The sequence below is a fragment of the Pteropus alecto genome, unplaced genomic scaffold (genome assembly GCF_000325575.1).
Source record: "Pteropus alecto unplaced genomic scaffold, ASM32557v1 scaffold146, whole genome shotgun sequence".
In the NCBI taxonomy this organism is placed as follows: domain Eukaryota; kingdom Metazoa; phylum Chordata; class Mammalia; order Chiroptera; family Pteropodidae; genus Pteropus; species Pteropus alecto.
This window is the reverse complement of record NW_006442107.1, coordinates 23,508,494-23,524,819: the sequence shown is the minus strand read 5'-3', so window position 1 is coordinate 23,524,819 and position 16,326 is coordinate 23,508,494. Positions and strand designations below refer to the sequence as shown.

Sequence of the window (16,326 nt, the reverse complement as noted above, 5' to 3'; positions counted from 1 at the left end):
TTACAAGTTTGTGAGCTTTCTAATATTTACAACCAAAAGAGTCTGAAGTTATGCATGACTGCTGTACCCTGGACTCATTCTAAAATCCATATGCATTGGTCTTAAAGAGCAACTATGAAAAAGCAAAAAGTCAGAAGAGCTGCCACTATCTGGAACCAGAGGCAGATGACCAAGACTTTCCACACCTGAGTTCCTTCCTCTGTCAGGTATTTAACATCTGCCCTACCCATCACCTATCAGGTGACTATGAGAATCACATGCAAAGATATAGAAAAAAAATCACTCTGGAAACATATGAAAAAGCGCTGTACAAACAAACGAACAAAAATACTGTTATTATTAGCACAACACCTTAGTTATTCAAACTTCAAAATTATGGCATCCATAACTACCCAGATTCTATAAAAAATTTAATAGCTTTTGGACAACACATTGTTTTTTATCAAATGCTACACTCTGCTATAGGAGAAGAAGCACCCTCTGCAGGCCATAGGCTGTAAAGTGAGGCTGCAGACTGGCAGGAGCCTGATGGCATCAAGAAGAGGCAGCCATTTACAGTGATAAGGGGGAAAAAGGAAACGGAGTAAATAGAATATAGATTTCTAACCACTGCAATAAACATGTAAGTAAATATATTTTAAACTCTCCAAGCAAAAAAAAAAAAATTTTTTTTTTTTTTTAGTTTTAACTTGCAACTCTGATTACTTACAGGATTCTCTTGTTTGTTGGCTATGCAAAGATGACTCTTACAAAATAACATTACTTTTGTAATTCTGCAGATTTCTAAATATGTGGCCATTTTTGTATTTTCATATAACAAACAAATCAACAAAAGTTTTTATTAAACATCTATTATAAAAGAAAAAAAAAAAAAGAGGCAGCGGAAAGCCAGCGCAGGCCTTATGGTCTGGGCTGAGAACCAACATGCACCGTGGGTAATTTCTTAGGCCCACCCAGGACGTTTCTCCCCCACTACACACATCATCCCATCTACTTAAGCTTATAAATCATGAAAGAAAAATGATGATTTAATTTAGAAATTATCGCTACTAATTCTTAACAGCTATTTTGCAACTTTGGAGATGTCCTAACAATAATATTGTGATCCAGATAGGCATATCTTGCTTGTTTGTTTTTACTGTTTTCATATCTGGGATCCAAGGGACCAACATAACAATTAACTTTACAAAAAAAGACCAAAGTGTTTTGCAAATTTTGCACTTTCCCCCCAAAAAAGGAATGCAATCATTTTCTGATAAAAACAGTTGTCAGGGCACAAAACAAGAAGAGAAATTACTACTGTTGCTAATTTTTAAGGCACGTTCTGAATCTCTGGTCAATGGTGACTTTAATAGATTCTCATTACATGGCAAAATAACTCAGTTTTTGGAGTTCCATATAATGTAACTGGAAGAAGTTTCTTCTTCACAGCTCCCACCTTTAAGGAGCTCAGTCCTGGGGGGATGGGGCAGGAAGCCAGAATGAACACTTGTTTCACCAGCATCCCAGTGTTACTAGGTGTCAACTCCGTGCCAGGCATGTACACCTACGACAGAGCTCAGCGTGACCCAGGCCACATCACCAATGGGCAGGGTTATGGTTTCCCAGAAGTAAGAAGCATCTTAAGCCCTCTCTCCCTGCTCCTGAGGATGGCCTGCATTGAGGCAGAGCAGGCCGGCCCTGTCTGTGGCAGGCTCCACAAATGTCACTACTCTTTCTTACTGCATCTCCACCTGTGCCTCTACATCTGCATCTCCACCTGTACCTCTACATCTTATAAAACAAGTTGGCCCTCTTGTGTTATCTGTTTATCTTCAGTTCAGTGAGGAAAGGCAGGGTGGTAAAAGGCCCCATGTTGGCCTCAGGTCCAAAGCTTGTTCTCTAATTTAGCTATGCCATAGTTAAAGCTAATGCTCTGTCCCCTATTTATCCGGGGCACAATAAGTTAAAAGGCAAAGGGGCAGAAGAGAAAGGAGCTGTCCTCCCAAAACCTCTAATACTTACCAGTTTGGACAAAGCTCTGGAACCAGCATAGATCATACCCACAAACAGCACTGATGCAGGAAGCCATGTCAAAACATCAGATCTACAAAGCGGAAAAGAAGTCATAATACTTCCGTCACTTTATGTCCAAAAGACCTAGCTGGAAGGTATTACCCTTCAGATACACCAAATACAGCGACAGTGGTTATCTAAACATCCCTGAGTGCCTCAAGAAGTGTGATGTGGTCTGTATCCACTGAAAGTGATGGAGGCTGACAAAGCAATGTTGCCTATAGCCTGCCACTCTGCCAGTTGCCTAGTGTTACTGATCCCACAATAGGGCATAGACGAGCTGGAGATAGAAGAAGTCTTCCTGAAGGTTTGGAGAAAGAACAAATCTAATTTTTTTAGGGAGTGGTAAATATTATTCTTTGGATTTAAGTAGCCAGAAGTTTTGAACCTATGCCAAATTATTAAAAAATTTAAAAAGCTATTTACCTCGGCAATATATCAAAGAGCTCCATGGAATTGCACACACACACAGAAAAAAAAAACCCACAGTGTCAAGGAATTTAAAAATAAAAGAGTGCTAGAACTTGAGCTGGGTAGCCATGCGCTGACTTCTTCAACCATTAACCTAGAAGGCCGGTTCCAGGAATCTTTAAAGATTTGATTCGATTGTGGCCTCACCAAGAACTGCTTTTTCATTACAGTTTAAAATCTTGCTCTCCTCGAGAAAAAGAAAATCCTAGTTTTTACTGGGGTTGCAACTTGCTTCCCCCATCAGTTACAAATGCATTTGGTCTACTAATTCAAGTTCCCAGAGTTATTCTAATAATAGATATAAATAAATGAAACCATTCCAGCAGGATATAACATAATAATCCCAACTAAACTCAATGAACTGCTCTCCTGGGACGGTGCCTGCTCAAGAAATGATCTTTGTTAATTTTATTAGCATGGGCAGGCACTCCATCCATAATCAGACCTGCTCTTGTACAACTTCCCAGGGAACATGTAATTAAAATGCTTCCAGTCTCTAGTAAGTCCCTTCTTCCTGTATTCAGCAAATACTTATAGCAACTTGGAAGGTGGTGACAGCACCAGAATTACTAACAACATCACAGTTGACATTTATTGAGCACTTGCTACAAAATAGGCAGTATGCTAAATGTTTTCTACACTGTATCTTTTTAAAATCTGCACAGTAATCTTATGAGGAAAGTATTACATTGTGCAGATGAGGAAACTGAGGCACAAAGAGTTTAAGTAAATTGCCTATGGGCAGAAGGGCTGATAATGGCAAAGCCAGAATTTGAATTCAGGTTTGTCTGACTCCAAAGCCCCAGTTTCTAACCACTCTTTTATACTTTACCCTCAAGGACCTCATAATCCAATGGGAGATATCGACATATAAATAGATGAGCTATAAACACATGATTTTGCTTGGGTAGCAGACTAAGCAGCTAATAATCTGAAGAGTAGTCTCTGTTATTACTACTCCTGCTGCAATAATCGATATCTGCACTTCCAACCAAAAGGTGAACAGAGAAAGGAAGATGCCATCCTCCATCTTAACGGGTCAAGTATAACATCAGCCAATTGTTATTCCTCTAAGAAAAGTCTTTCCCATCAGACATTAAGGGTCATAGGAGACAGGATCCAAGCCCATGGCCTGCTGTGCACCGGAAGAAAGGCCAGAGCACAGACTGCGGGAGCACTGACGAGGAAGGAAGGGGTGCACTGAGTGAAATGGCAGCTGGCCTAGCTGCAGCAGGCCCAGGACTTTGGAATGTAAGGTCAGTGAGGCCCCGATATTTGTGCTTATCCCCTCAAACAAAACTCCTGCTTAATCGTGTACTCCAAGATGCATTAGGGTCGCTGAGTAGCCATGGATGCGCGGAAAAGAAAACATGGCTAGGAACATCTTGTATTTTAACCCTTCTACCCTAAAATATGAAGAAATAATTTTAACTAGAAAAAATATACACAGGTCTAGTTAGACAAAAAAAGACTTCCGGGAGATGCTACAAGGCAGCTGTGTGAGCATTTGGCTGCAAATATGGGACTATGACCCAGGAACAGGGCCTCTTGTGCTTGTGTTCTTCACTATTATCTCACTCAGGGTCTATCTTCAAGCTGACAGCCAAAGCGACATGCTCTAATGGTAGAACTTTAGACACCTGCAGAAGTGGTTGGCTGCAGAGCCCTTTCTTGGCCCTGTCCCCAGTCACTTATCAGTGAGACAGCTGCCTTCCCCTAACGCACCAACATAAAACTATAGCTGTATTAAGAATAATAAACATGAATCACTGGAGCAAACGCTGTCAAAACAGGTGTGGGCAAGACCAGTGTGAAAGGATGAGGGGAAGAGAAAAAATAATTAAAAATAGAGGAGGATTCTGCATTGATATTGTTTCAAAGTATCAAAGTTCTCATTTCACTGAATATCACAGACTGTATGTTAAGTATCATTTATGCAAGAAAAGATTCGAGGGGATACTAGTTGACAATTCATATATAAAGGAAAAGCCTTAGTAAAAGATAAGCAAAGTAATGCATATTTATATCTGGGGCCGATAAAATCCATGACAACTGAGTTTTCCATATTTTCCCAGGTAGCGTGGAGACAAGGTGAAGACACAAGCTACAAGGGTGGCAGTGCTTCTTTGTGCTTTTGCCATCTCTTGGCATATAATTTTTAAATCATTTCTTCAGGAAGAAATGAAACTATAATTTTAAAATCCTAGTTAGCTCTGAGGAGCTACAACTGAGAATTATTTCCTATAGCAATATAGCAACAGGGATAAAAATCATACCTGGTCTAGGACACTAGAGAGTATAATCTTATAACATTCACATAGTTACCCAAAGCATTGGATAGTATAATTAGCTCTCTTTGCTCCCAAGGAACATTCTAGCAATTAACTAACTTTAACCAGTCGCCCTAAGGGATGGACAGACTTCACACATTTCTCTGGGCTGTGCCCTTTCTTCTAGATCAGGTCACCTAGGGATGCGGTCATCTAGGGGTCATCTAGGGGTAGAGGCAGGAAGGATGTATAAGTAGAGAGCAGAAGGTCGTATGCAGTGGAAGGAACATGTCTCTGTAGTCGTGGTCAGGCAAACCTTCATATAGAAGACTTATATCCCAACTCTAAAGCTAATTGATTCATATCCCAAATCTAAAGCTAGTTTGCAATAAGAACTCAGTTTTCTTCATTTATAAAATGGGGATAATAATGCTAAGAGAGCAACTGAGATTAGCTAAGAGAGCGAATATGCAGTACTTGGGGCAGTGCATGGCACATTAAAATAACAAAACATTCAATAAAGGTTCTCCTCTAGCTTTTCTACACATAACCCCAAGGACAGAAGCCATTAAGGAAGATTGATAGATCCACCTAAATAAAATAGCCAAAAGACACCATAAAGAAAATTGAAAGATAATTAATGAGCCAGGAAAAAATACTGGCAACATATAAAACAGGCTGGAGTTTAATATCCTTAATGTATAATGAATGCTTACAAGTCAGTAAGAAAAAATTTGATTCCCCTCAAAGAAAAAAAAAAATTAGTGGACAAAAACAAGTAATTTTCTCCTCCCCTCTCATCTCCTCTCCTCTCTTCCCTCCCTCCCTCTCTCTCTCTCTCTCACATGTACACGAAATACAAATGGCCAATAAACATATAAAGTTATTCAACCTCCTTAATAATAAAAGAATTTTAAATTAAGACAACACTATACCAGGTTTTGCCTAATAAACTAGATATTTTTAAAGTTAGTTTCTAATATAAGAGTCATGAAATCAATTCCTTCATATTCAGCCCTGAGATATAAATTGGTATCTTTCTGGAGGGTATATATGTACTACATGGCTATACTTATCAAAAGCCTTAAAAATATGCATACTCTTTGAGGCATTTAAAAGTATCCCAGATGTTTTCATTTACAAGTGGAATAAAACTGCATTCTGGTCTCACTGCTGGTCATCAGATATGCTAGGACTCTGCCTGGAACCCTCTCCCTCCAGACACCTGTATGGCCCACTCGCTCACATCTTCAGATCTGCTCAAATGTCATCTTATCCGTAAGTCCTTCTTACTCACCCTATATAAAATAACCCAGTGGCACAGACACACACACAGACACACACACGCCTATCCCCTTACCTGGCTTTATTTTTTCTCTATACTTATCGCCATCTGACACATCATACACTTCCATTTTCATTTGTTTCTTGTTTATCTACTTCGATTAGAATGTAAGCTAGTTGAGGGCAAGGATTTTTGTCTGTTTCGTTCACTGTGCACCTAGAACAATGCCTGGTATATACAGTAGGCACTCAAATATCTGTTAAATGAATCACCACATATTACTTTCCCAACTTAAAAAAAAAGTTTTCCTTTCTCTAGATTGGTACGAGGGGAAAACAACAACAAAATATATCAGGAAACTCTAGTTGTGACCCCAATTCACATTTCTTCCTCTGTTTTTCTTAAACCCTTCAGAGACTTTACTCTGAATAGAATTGTTGGTGCTTATAGCTACTCAGTTTTTAAGAGCAGGTGTAAAAGCAAAAAATACCTACATCCTTCCATCTGCCCCTTTGGAATGGTCCTAATGGGGAATTTAAACAATTTAAACAATTTCAAGTTCAATAAACTTTTACAACACTCATGTTATAACCTATAACTATGACAACAAAAAACTAACTGCCTTAAAAATCAAACAAATTTGTTTTTCTTCAATAGACATAAACTTAGAAACTCGGAATATAGGCTATTTTGTTTTTCTATAATAATTTATCTCTTTTTCTCCTAAAAAAGTAGTACCTCTCCATGCTAGAAAATCTTGAAAATAGAAATAATCAAGAAAAATATTAAAATTACATTCCTACTACCCTAAGATAACCACTGTCAACACCTTGCTGTCCCCTTCCAGTGTCACAGGCACATATATGAGTACTTGAACAAAAATGGGATCCTATTGTATATATTGTTTTATAATCTGCTTAACTTAACACCTTTCCATGTCAAAAAACCATCCCCGTGCCCCAGGTGGAGCCACGGACCATACCCTAGGTGCGCCAGGCCCCAGGTGTGAGCCACGAGTGTGTGGGAGGAGACGCCCCACCTTCAGAGAACCAGTTCTTAAGGAGACATGGCAACATCCGTAGGTCAGGGGTGGAAGTGGGGGAGGGGAATTAAAGAGGGGAAAAACAAACAAACGAACAAAAAACCATCCCTCTTTATTAATCATTAAATATTAGGCTACTACTGGACGTTTAAGTTAACCCAATTTTTGACTATTTTAATGCTATAATGGATATTCTTGAATATATTCTCTTCTCATATTCATGATGTTTTAGCAACATTCAGGATAAATTCCCTGAAGTGGAATTGCTGTCAAAGTTTGTAACTGCATCAAAGTTTGTAACTGGTTATAAAATCACCTTCCAAAGAGGTTATACTGATCCACCCTGTAGCCATAGACTACATTATGTTCCACCATAATTCATATGTTGAACCCTAACTGCCAGTATGATGGTATTTGGAGGTGGCGGCGTGTAGGAGGAAATCAGGTCATGAGGATGGAGCCCTCGTGATGGAATTAGTGCCCTTAGAAGAAGAGACCAGAGAGAGAGAGAGGAAGCCAGCTCTCTCTGGTTTCTCTCTTTCTCTCTCTCTCTCTATCTCTTACCCCCTCCCTCCCTCCTTCCCTCTCTCTGTCTCCCTTCTCCTCCTTTCCTCCCCCCACCCTGCCCCCAGCCTCTCTCTGCCATGTGAGGATACAACAAGAAAGCAGCCATCTGTAAACCAAGAAGAGGCCCTCACCAGATCCCAACCATGCTGGCACCCTAATCTTGGACTTACCAGCCTCCAGGATCGTGAGAAATAAATTTCTGTTGTTTAAGCCACATAGTCTAATCCATGGTATTTTTGTTACAGCAGCCTGAACTAAGACACCCTCCTCTATAGCTATAACATTATGATTCTAAGATAGCCAGTGGCCTGCACATTAGGAACAAACAAGGCACATACGATTTATTAATGCACTCTTTCTTTCTCCACCTTTCATTCATAAGGAGGCACCATCTGGGCCTCCATGCTTGTTTATTCTTTCATCGTCCTACATGCCAACAAAGGAGGAAAGGTGGAATTAAATCCTGAGGATGTCCTGGCAGAATCTTAAATCTCTGTGGTGCACGGTCTCTGAGCAACTACCATGCTAGTTAGTGTGTGTGTGTGTGTGTCTGTGTGTGTGTGTCTGTGTATATGTGTGCATCTGTGCATGTATGTCTGTGTATGTCTGTGTGTGTGTGTGTGTGTGTGTGTGTGTGTGTGTTTGTGAAGGAAATTCACAGCAACCTCTAGGGAGAAAGATTACAGACTGTACAATCGCAGACTGCAATCCCTGTTGAAGAACTATTTGCCACGGGGTCTGTTTTAAAAATTGTGGTGATACATAATTTTTCTTACGTGCTTTATGGTTTATATCTCACATGATTTATAAGCACAAGTACTGCCTCCTGTTTGAGTTGTAGACTTGTTTTTTGTTTGTGCATACTCTACTGTCCCTAAGAACCCTGATGTAGTTAAAGCATTTTACAAGAAGCTAACAATACTCTGTTGGTAAGAATTATAACACTCTTGTTATTGAGGTGAAGGCTAATTAAATTAAATCACTTGTTTCTCAAATAGAGCATGCATTACTGAGTGCTCTGTGAAAACACTCAGAAGTTTATCCATTCATGGGTGCCTGAAGGACTCCTTGAGCTGAATTCTTGAAAACTCTGTGTTACACTGACACCCAGTGGACCTAAAACCAGTTTCCAAATGTGAAAATAACCAGATGAAGCAAGATATCAGGGTTCATATGTTGGTTACTGGTGTTGCCTAAACAGTAATACCTTACAATTGTCAAGTCAACATTTGCTTTACAGTTTACAAGGACTTCCGTGTATATTAACTCACTACTTACAGAATATGCCTAGATTTTTTTTTTGGTCCATTACTGCTGAACATGGTCCTCAAAGAGGCTTATTCCCTTTTCCCCTTCCTGCCTACTTTTCTTAGACCTTTCTCCTTCCCTCTTTACTTGTTTCTGACTCAAAGAGGGTCACACTCCCTCAACAAAGTTTGGCCCTAATATTACTGGAACCCAAGAACCCTGTGATAATACTGTTTCTCTCAGAGCTTAACTTAAGAGTTGAAGTCAGCAAACCACGGCCATGGCCCAAATCCTGCCTGTTTTGAAAACAGCATTTTATTTGCACACAGCCACACTTGTCAGTTTATGTACTGTGACTGCTTTAGTGCTCCAAGGACAGAGTTGAGTAGTTGTGACAGATGGTATGGCCCACAAAGCCTAAAGCAGCACTTCCTCTCTAGCTCTTATTTGGTGACTCCTGGTTTACAATACGGCAGCTTGGATCTCACTTCTGAAACTTTTGAGCTGGGATGCCCAAGGCTTCACACATGAGACAGTGCCCCCAAGCTAGATACAAAGGACCCTATTACTAACACTGAGTTCTATAAAGTTCCATTTCATTTTCAGGCACTTTCATAACTGGTTCTAACCACTCAGAACTGTCATTTCCTTCCATTTCCCATTTCGTTCACTGGCCTGAGATTCTCAACATGTAATGGCCCCAGTTCATGCTGAAATAGAAATCTTCTCACCTTCAGTGAGTTTCTGACAACCCCTGAAAGCCAACAAGAGCTTCAAAAAACCAGTTCCAAAGTTCCAACATCTCCTTGTTTGAAAGACCACTGCTCTCCTTCCCCCTAGTTCCATTCTTGACTCTGCTGCAGTCTTCAGGCTGCCACCTGCAGCCTCCACCATCACCACCTCTCGTGACCTCCACCCAGGCACTTCGCCCCTCCCCTGGGAGGACCAGGGATGGATGTGCTGCTGAGCCTTAGGAGATAAGACTGCAGGGACAGCACAGAACAGAAGAGAAACTAGTATTAAGAAACTAAGACCAAACAAGAAAAAGGAAATATAGGTTTCCCAGGTCCCCGAATAATAAGTGAGGCAGGATAGAAGACATACAGATCTCATTTCTAATAAATATGAGAAAGAAATCCCAGGACAAGTACCTTGCTAGTATACAATCCACAGTGACTGAAAATCCAAGCTAATATACAAAATATAACACCTGTGATCTCAGGTCTAGGGAGTTTTACATTGCGTAGTGTTGGCTTAGCCTTGCAAAGAAGCCAGAAAGGGGCTGTTATGGACACAGTGACAAGGACATGAGGAGTGGTCTATGATAAAGCACAAGTTCAATAGATTCCTATTCACTGGATGGTATAGGCATGACCTACACATATCAAAGGTCAAAATTCCTGTCCCAAAAAAGACAAATACTTCATGGCATCATTTATATGTGGAATCTTAAAGAAAAAAAAAAAAGTCAAATTCTTAGAAACAAAGTAGAAATTGGTTGCTGGGGAGACAATGGTAAAAGGGTACAAACTTTCAGCTATAAGATGAATAAGGTCTGAGGGTCTATGGTGACTACAGTTGATAACTTCGTATTATATCATTGAAATTTGATAAGAGAGTACAACTCAAATGTCCTCATTAAAAAAAAAGGTAAATATGTGAGGTGATGAATATGTTAATTAATTGGATGGTGGGAATCTTTCACGATGTATACATATATCAAATCACCACAATGTGCACTTTAAATATGTTAAAATTTTATTTGTCAATTACTTTTCAATAAAGCTGGCGGAAAAAAATCTCTTCCTTTTATCATCTCTGGCCTCATGGGCTCTTCTCCTGGAAACTACCATAATCACACACCAAAATCAACCAGATTTTATTTAGTATTATATCCCTTCAGTGGCTCTCAGCATGTTTCCTGAGGAAGTTTTAGAAGCTGGTTTTAATTTCCTCCCACGGTAATCTCTACATATATACTTACAGCATTCCTCTGGAGACAAAACAACAGGGAAAAATATCAAAAACTTATAAATTTGAGTGCTAACTTTCCTCTGTGAGCAAAGACGACTTTTTATAAAACTAAAGTCACTCAAAACATGAACACATTAAAACATATCCAGAAAATTTCAACCACCAGTAGCTTTAATGAAACTTAAAAAAATTAAATAACCGATTTATAAAAAGAGGTACAATCTGGACCCTAATTAATTGGCTCACTTTTCATTTCTTTAGGAATGGGGCTAGGTTAATTCAGAGGTTTTTTAAAATATATTTGTTATGGTTCTCCACAAAGACTCTGAATGAAAAATTAAGAGTGGGGGGCTTTGCTTTCATCTGTTAGAAATCTCTCGTCACAAAGGTATTGTGGCACAGAATTTTTAACTTAGAACTTCTCATACTTGAAAACTTGAAAGTTAAAAATTTTCTCTCTTAAGTGTCATGAACAAAAAGTAGCAAGCAGGTTACGAACTACTTTCAAAGTGTTTCTATTTAAACATGTAGCCTGGTAATACAGGAACTGGAGGATGTGTTGTCTCCAGTGAAATCACACCGGAGTCTGTCCTCAGCAATGGTTCAAGAATCTAGTAAAGAGCACTGCGTTATCACTGTGTTACCAGATGAAACAGGTCACATGTTCTTTTAGAATCACGTTTGGGATATATAGAAAGCCTTTAGCAAAGGACTTGAACATCTGCAATGGCTTAGCAACAGCAGTAGCTGCCATATAATGACAAGCTTGTAGCTGGAAACCAGTGCTTTTTCTCCCAAGACAGAAGCCTTCACAGGCATCATCCAACAGTTGTTGATAATAACTGGTTGCCAGGAAAACATTCTGGGAGGAGAAATATTTCACCAGGTCACTCGATGGAGTCAATACACAATGTGGTCAGAGACTGACAAAGCAGATGTGGCCTCTTTGCAACATAAGAAATATGGTGCCAGGTTCTATAACTTGTTTGAGAGGGAATTTGGTATTCTGCTCTTCTCCAGGCTATAAGGACAATCTCAGTGAAGTCTCTGTGGCAATGCTATCAAGTACCAATTTGAGACCCACCCTTCAGCCCCATCATTGTAATCCTCTCTCCATGATGACCTCGGGGACTCCAAACAGATTTCCTGCTGTTGTTTTCATTTTTAGTAGAACCTAACATCTGCTATATCTGCACAAGTACATGGTTACACCACAAAGCTGGGCTTTATTTCCCTAAAGACATCATTAAACAGCTAAGCCCAGTAGGAAACCGCAGCATGGCAAACACAAACCCAGCTCGGCCATACACAAAAGAACACTAGCGCTAGGTCCTTGCTATTAGCCATCTGGTAACTCCCGTTTGCCAAGGGTCCATGTGGCAACTGGAAATCCCAAGATGTGTCACAGGTATTAACCACAAGATCCACTCATAACTAAGACACTGGGATTTTGGCCAGGAAGCTTAACTGAGCTGACATCATGTGTGTGTCTATGAAACCACCTAAGGAAGTCCAGGAGACAGAGGTGAAAAGGTGTCTTAGAAGTTTAGCAAGGGACCTGAAAGGGATATGATCACGGGTCTTCTGAGATGATAGAACCTGGCATCATGTGGGTTCAAAGGACAAAAGTGTTTAGTAGGTCTCAAACTTCTACTGTCAGAGGACCACTTCTGCCAGGGAAATAATCTTGAGAATCTTTGACTTTCCCCAGTTCTATTAGTCATTCCTCCCTCCACCCACAAAAAAGCAATAAATGTATAAAGATTTCCATCAACAGATGAAGGGATAAACAAAATGTGGTATGTAATATGGTATACATATAAATGGAATATATTCAGCCTTAAAAAGGAATGAAATTCTGACACATGCTATGTTAAATAAAACTTGAAGACAATATGCTTAGTGAAAAAAGCCAGTCACAAAAGGACAAGTACTGTATGATTCTACTTAAATGGGGTAACGAGAATAGGCAAATTCATAGATATAGAAAGTAGAACTGTGGTTTACCAACGGCTAAAGGAAAGGGAGAATGGGGAGTTATTGTTTAATGGGTACAGAATTTCTGTTTGAGATGATGAAAAAGTTCTGAAAATGGATAGTAATAATGATCATGCAATAGTGTGACTGTCCTAAATGCTACTGAATTGTACACTTAAAAATTGTTAATAAATGGTACATTTTATGCTATGTTTTTATTACATACAAAAAAATTTTAAGTATGAATAATGGCATTGTTTTTAAGGAAACATGACTAAAGTAATTTTTAAAAGACTGCTATTAATAAGTAAATAATTTGCATCAGAAATTATAAGATAATTATGGTCAGGAACATTGCAAGAGTGGAAGTCCCATCAGATCAGCATTGGAGAACCCCAGTTCAAAATCTCAGGTCCCTCATTCCAGTCAATCTCTTGCTTCTGTGGAGGAATAAATTCAACCATCTGGAGTCAGAACGCTTCATTATTTAACTAAATATTAGAACTACCATGGGCCTGTGAAGTCAGGGCCCATATTTGTTTAAATGAATACCCAGTTCTCACTGAATTATCTAGCACAACAATGGAGCACAAAGTAACACTTACGCTTAACATAATGTATAAAATCTGAAATGTATCTTTATTTGATCAAGTTGAGGACACTATACCATGGAAATGGAAAATCATGACTAATGAACTAGTCTTTGGGATTAGTTAAGCATCTTGAGTGGAATGTTCTTTCAGCATATGGACTATGATGGACTATGATGTAATCAGGTCAGGGAAATTAATCCACACCTTATGTTCTCGGGGCCTTTCCTCCATAAAGCCTCTTAATACTAGTTTCTTCCTCTCTAGTTTTATATCTTCAGAAGAAGCCAAATTTTCTAATATTTATACTGGACATGTTTTCAAAGCTTCTCCAGAGTGCCAAGCAAAGGAGTAACTTAGCCATTAAGCAGTTAATCTGACTATTAGAGAAGCTGGACAGATAACTTGGACCACGAGGTAAATGACTTATCCTGATCATTCAATAGGGATGTCTACCTTATTCATATAAAACTTGATTTCATTTTCTTTTCATTTTGTGCATCATTTCAGGCGAGTCTCAAAGAATCATGAGGATTTATCTAGGTGAGGCAGGATTATAATTTTGGCTGAAAAATGTCATGGTCTTTGAGGTTTCTTTTAAATATATTTGAAAAGCTGTCTCAATAGAATCATAGCAATTAATGTAATGTGTGATATAAATTGGACCCTGGATCAAGATTTGGGGGTGTAGGGCAGAGAAAAGAGTTATAAAGAATATTATTGAGAAAACTGGCAAAATATGGATATGGTCTGTAGATGACATAATAGCATTGTATCAATGTCAATTTCCTGATTTTGATAACTGTACTCTAGTCATATAAAAAAAGTATCCCTGCTCTTAGGAAATACACGCTAAAGAATTTAGAAGTAAAGAGGCACCTTACTCTCAAATCTGCAACTTACTCTCAAATAGTTCAGAAAAATAAAATACATCAATATATATAGATATATATAGATATAGATATAGATCGGCATAAATAAAAAAATTATAAAAGAAGCAGGATAACATAATAATTGGGAAATCCGGGCAAAGAGTATGGAAGTGTGTATGAATTCCTAACTCTCAGAAATAATTTCAAAATTAAAAAATTACCAAAAAAATTTTAAAGTTTTTTTAAAAATTCATTTATAGTGGTCTTATGGTCAAAAACAAAGCCGAATTAATGTTGTATCATAAATTGTATCTCAATTAATTTTAATATTATATTAGTGGCATTACTAACCAGAAAAACACTACTTAACTTCTATTCGATTATAAAATCATTGAATCTCAAGGTTAGAAGGGAACTAAGAGACTGAACAACTCAAATAAACATCCGTGTTTCCCAACGTAAAACCATAAGAAATTAAGTAATGTAAAAAGGAAGCAGGGTATGAATCATAAATCAAACACAGAAAAGGTTGTTCTACCTTGAACTGCTGCTGATCTCAGCCCAGCCCAGTTTCCATGATACATGAAGCAAAAGTCCACCGATTAATGTCTGCCACCTGAAAAGGATAAGGGCCAATCTGAATTTTTTTTTAATTGTTATTTATTTTTATTATTTTTTTAATCTGAATTTAACAGAGCGCCATAGTCTTAAAAGCCATCTAGCCCTGGAAGATCTGCTGACTGATTCAAACATACACATCCAATCCTTCTTAAGTTTTTTCCCACTCTCTCCTAAATATCGTCCCTATTCTCAGACCTGTCCTTCTCAGCTTCTATTATTCCCTTGAATCCAGCTGTAGCATTAAGTGCTGACACTGGTACTCTTTTCTTATTCTAGACTTTCCCTAAACAACCTCGCTCACAGCTACCTCTTTTTCCATTACAGATGATCCCCACTTTCCTTTCTCACCCAGATACCCCGCAAGCTCCCAAATATAACATGCCTAAAACCCTATCTTGAACTTCCCCCATCCATCTTGATCATCCTCATACTATCCCTAACCAGCCAAACCAGAATCCTAGCTGTCATCCTAGTCCTTCCTTCATCCTCACCTCCCTCATTTAGTAGCAAAATACTATTGATTTTATCCTCATAACAGCTCTCAAATCTGAAGTCTTCCTGTCCATGCTGCATACCTCTGCCTAATGCTGACTCATCATCTTACTCTTGAACCACAGCACTAGTGCCCTCTCCCCACGGTTGTCCCACGCCATATATTCTCTACCTTGCAGCCAAAGGGTTTCTTCTAAAATGCAAACTTAATCATGCTTTTGCTTGTTTTAAAAATGGTTGATTCTTCCTACTGCTGCAGATAGCAATCCTCAGCTTCTTTTCTGCTACAATATATTTAGTGTCATGAAGCTCACGCGAGACACACTTCCTTGGCATGCAGTGTTCGGGGGGAGCACAGGTTATAAAATAAACGCCCCTCTCTCTTCCAATGCAGAAAGCATGGCAAAATACCAAATGAATGAAAGGGGAATTGTAGGCATAACTTCATCCTGTTTCATTCTAATTGCTTTTTTATTTTAGATGAATCATTCATAAATTTCAAAACCTTGTTTTTAGTTATGACTTAAGACACCACCCATGTATTACAACACCACAGTTTGTACGTGCTGTTTGTTCTCTTGACTCATAATGTTCTTCACATCTTCTTGTGTATTGGTGAACACCTGCTTATCCTAAAAGATCCAGGTTTTATGTCTCCTCCTTTGTGAAGCATTCACTGACAGGCAGAACAGATGGTCTAGAACAGTGGTTCTCAACCAAATGGTTTTTCCCCCCAGAGGATATTTGGTAGTAGCTGCTGACATTTTTTGTTGTCACTGCTAGAGGTGGAAGAAGGGAGGGTTGCTACTGGCACCTGGTGAGGAGAAGCCAGGGATGCTGATAAGCTTCCTAAGATGGGCAG

The 16,326-nt window shown here is 38.9% G+C and overlaps 1 protein-coding gene across 7 annotated transcripts in view; it reads right to left on the bottom strand.

Moving 5' to 3' along the window:
• Positions 1-16,326, bottom strand: part of TMEM241 (transmembrane protein 241) — a 110,366-nt gene that overhangs the window by 85,968 nt on the left and 8,072 nt on the right. For all 7 annotated transcript variants that reach the window (XR_001517660.2, XR_003042596.1, XR_003042595.1 and 4 more), the window contains exons 3-4: positions 14,890-14,967; positions 2,005-2,086 (exon numbers count right to left, since the gene is read on the bottom strand). Coding sequence is in view for 4 of the 7 variants with exons in the window: in XM_006920030.3 (XP_006920092.1) it covers positions 2,005-2,086; positions 14,890-14,967 (160 nt within the window). In the remaining 3 variants the exon portion in view is untranslated. The remainder of the gene's footprint in view (positions 1-2,004; positions 2,087-14,889; positions 14,968-16,326) is intronic.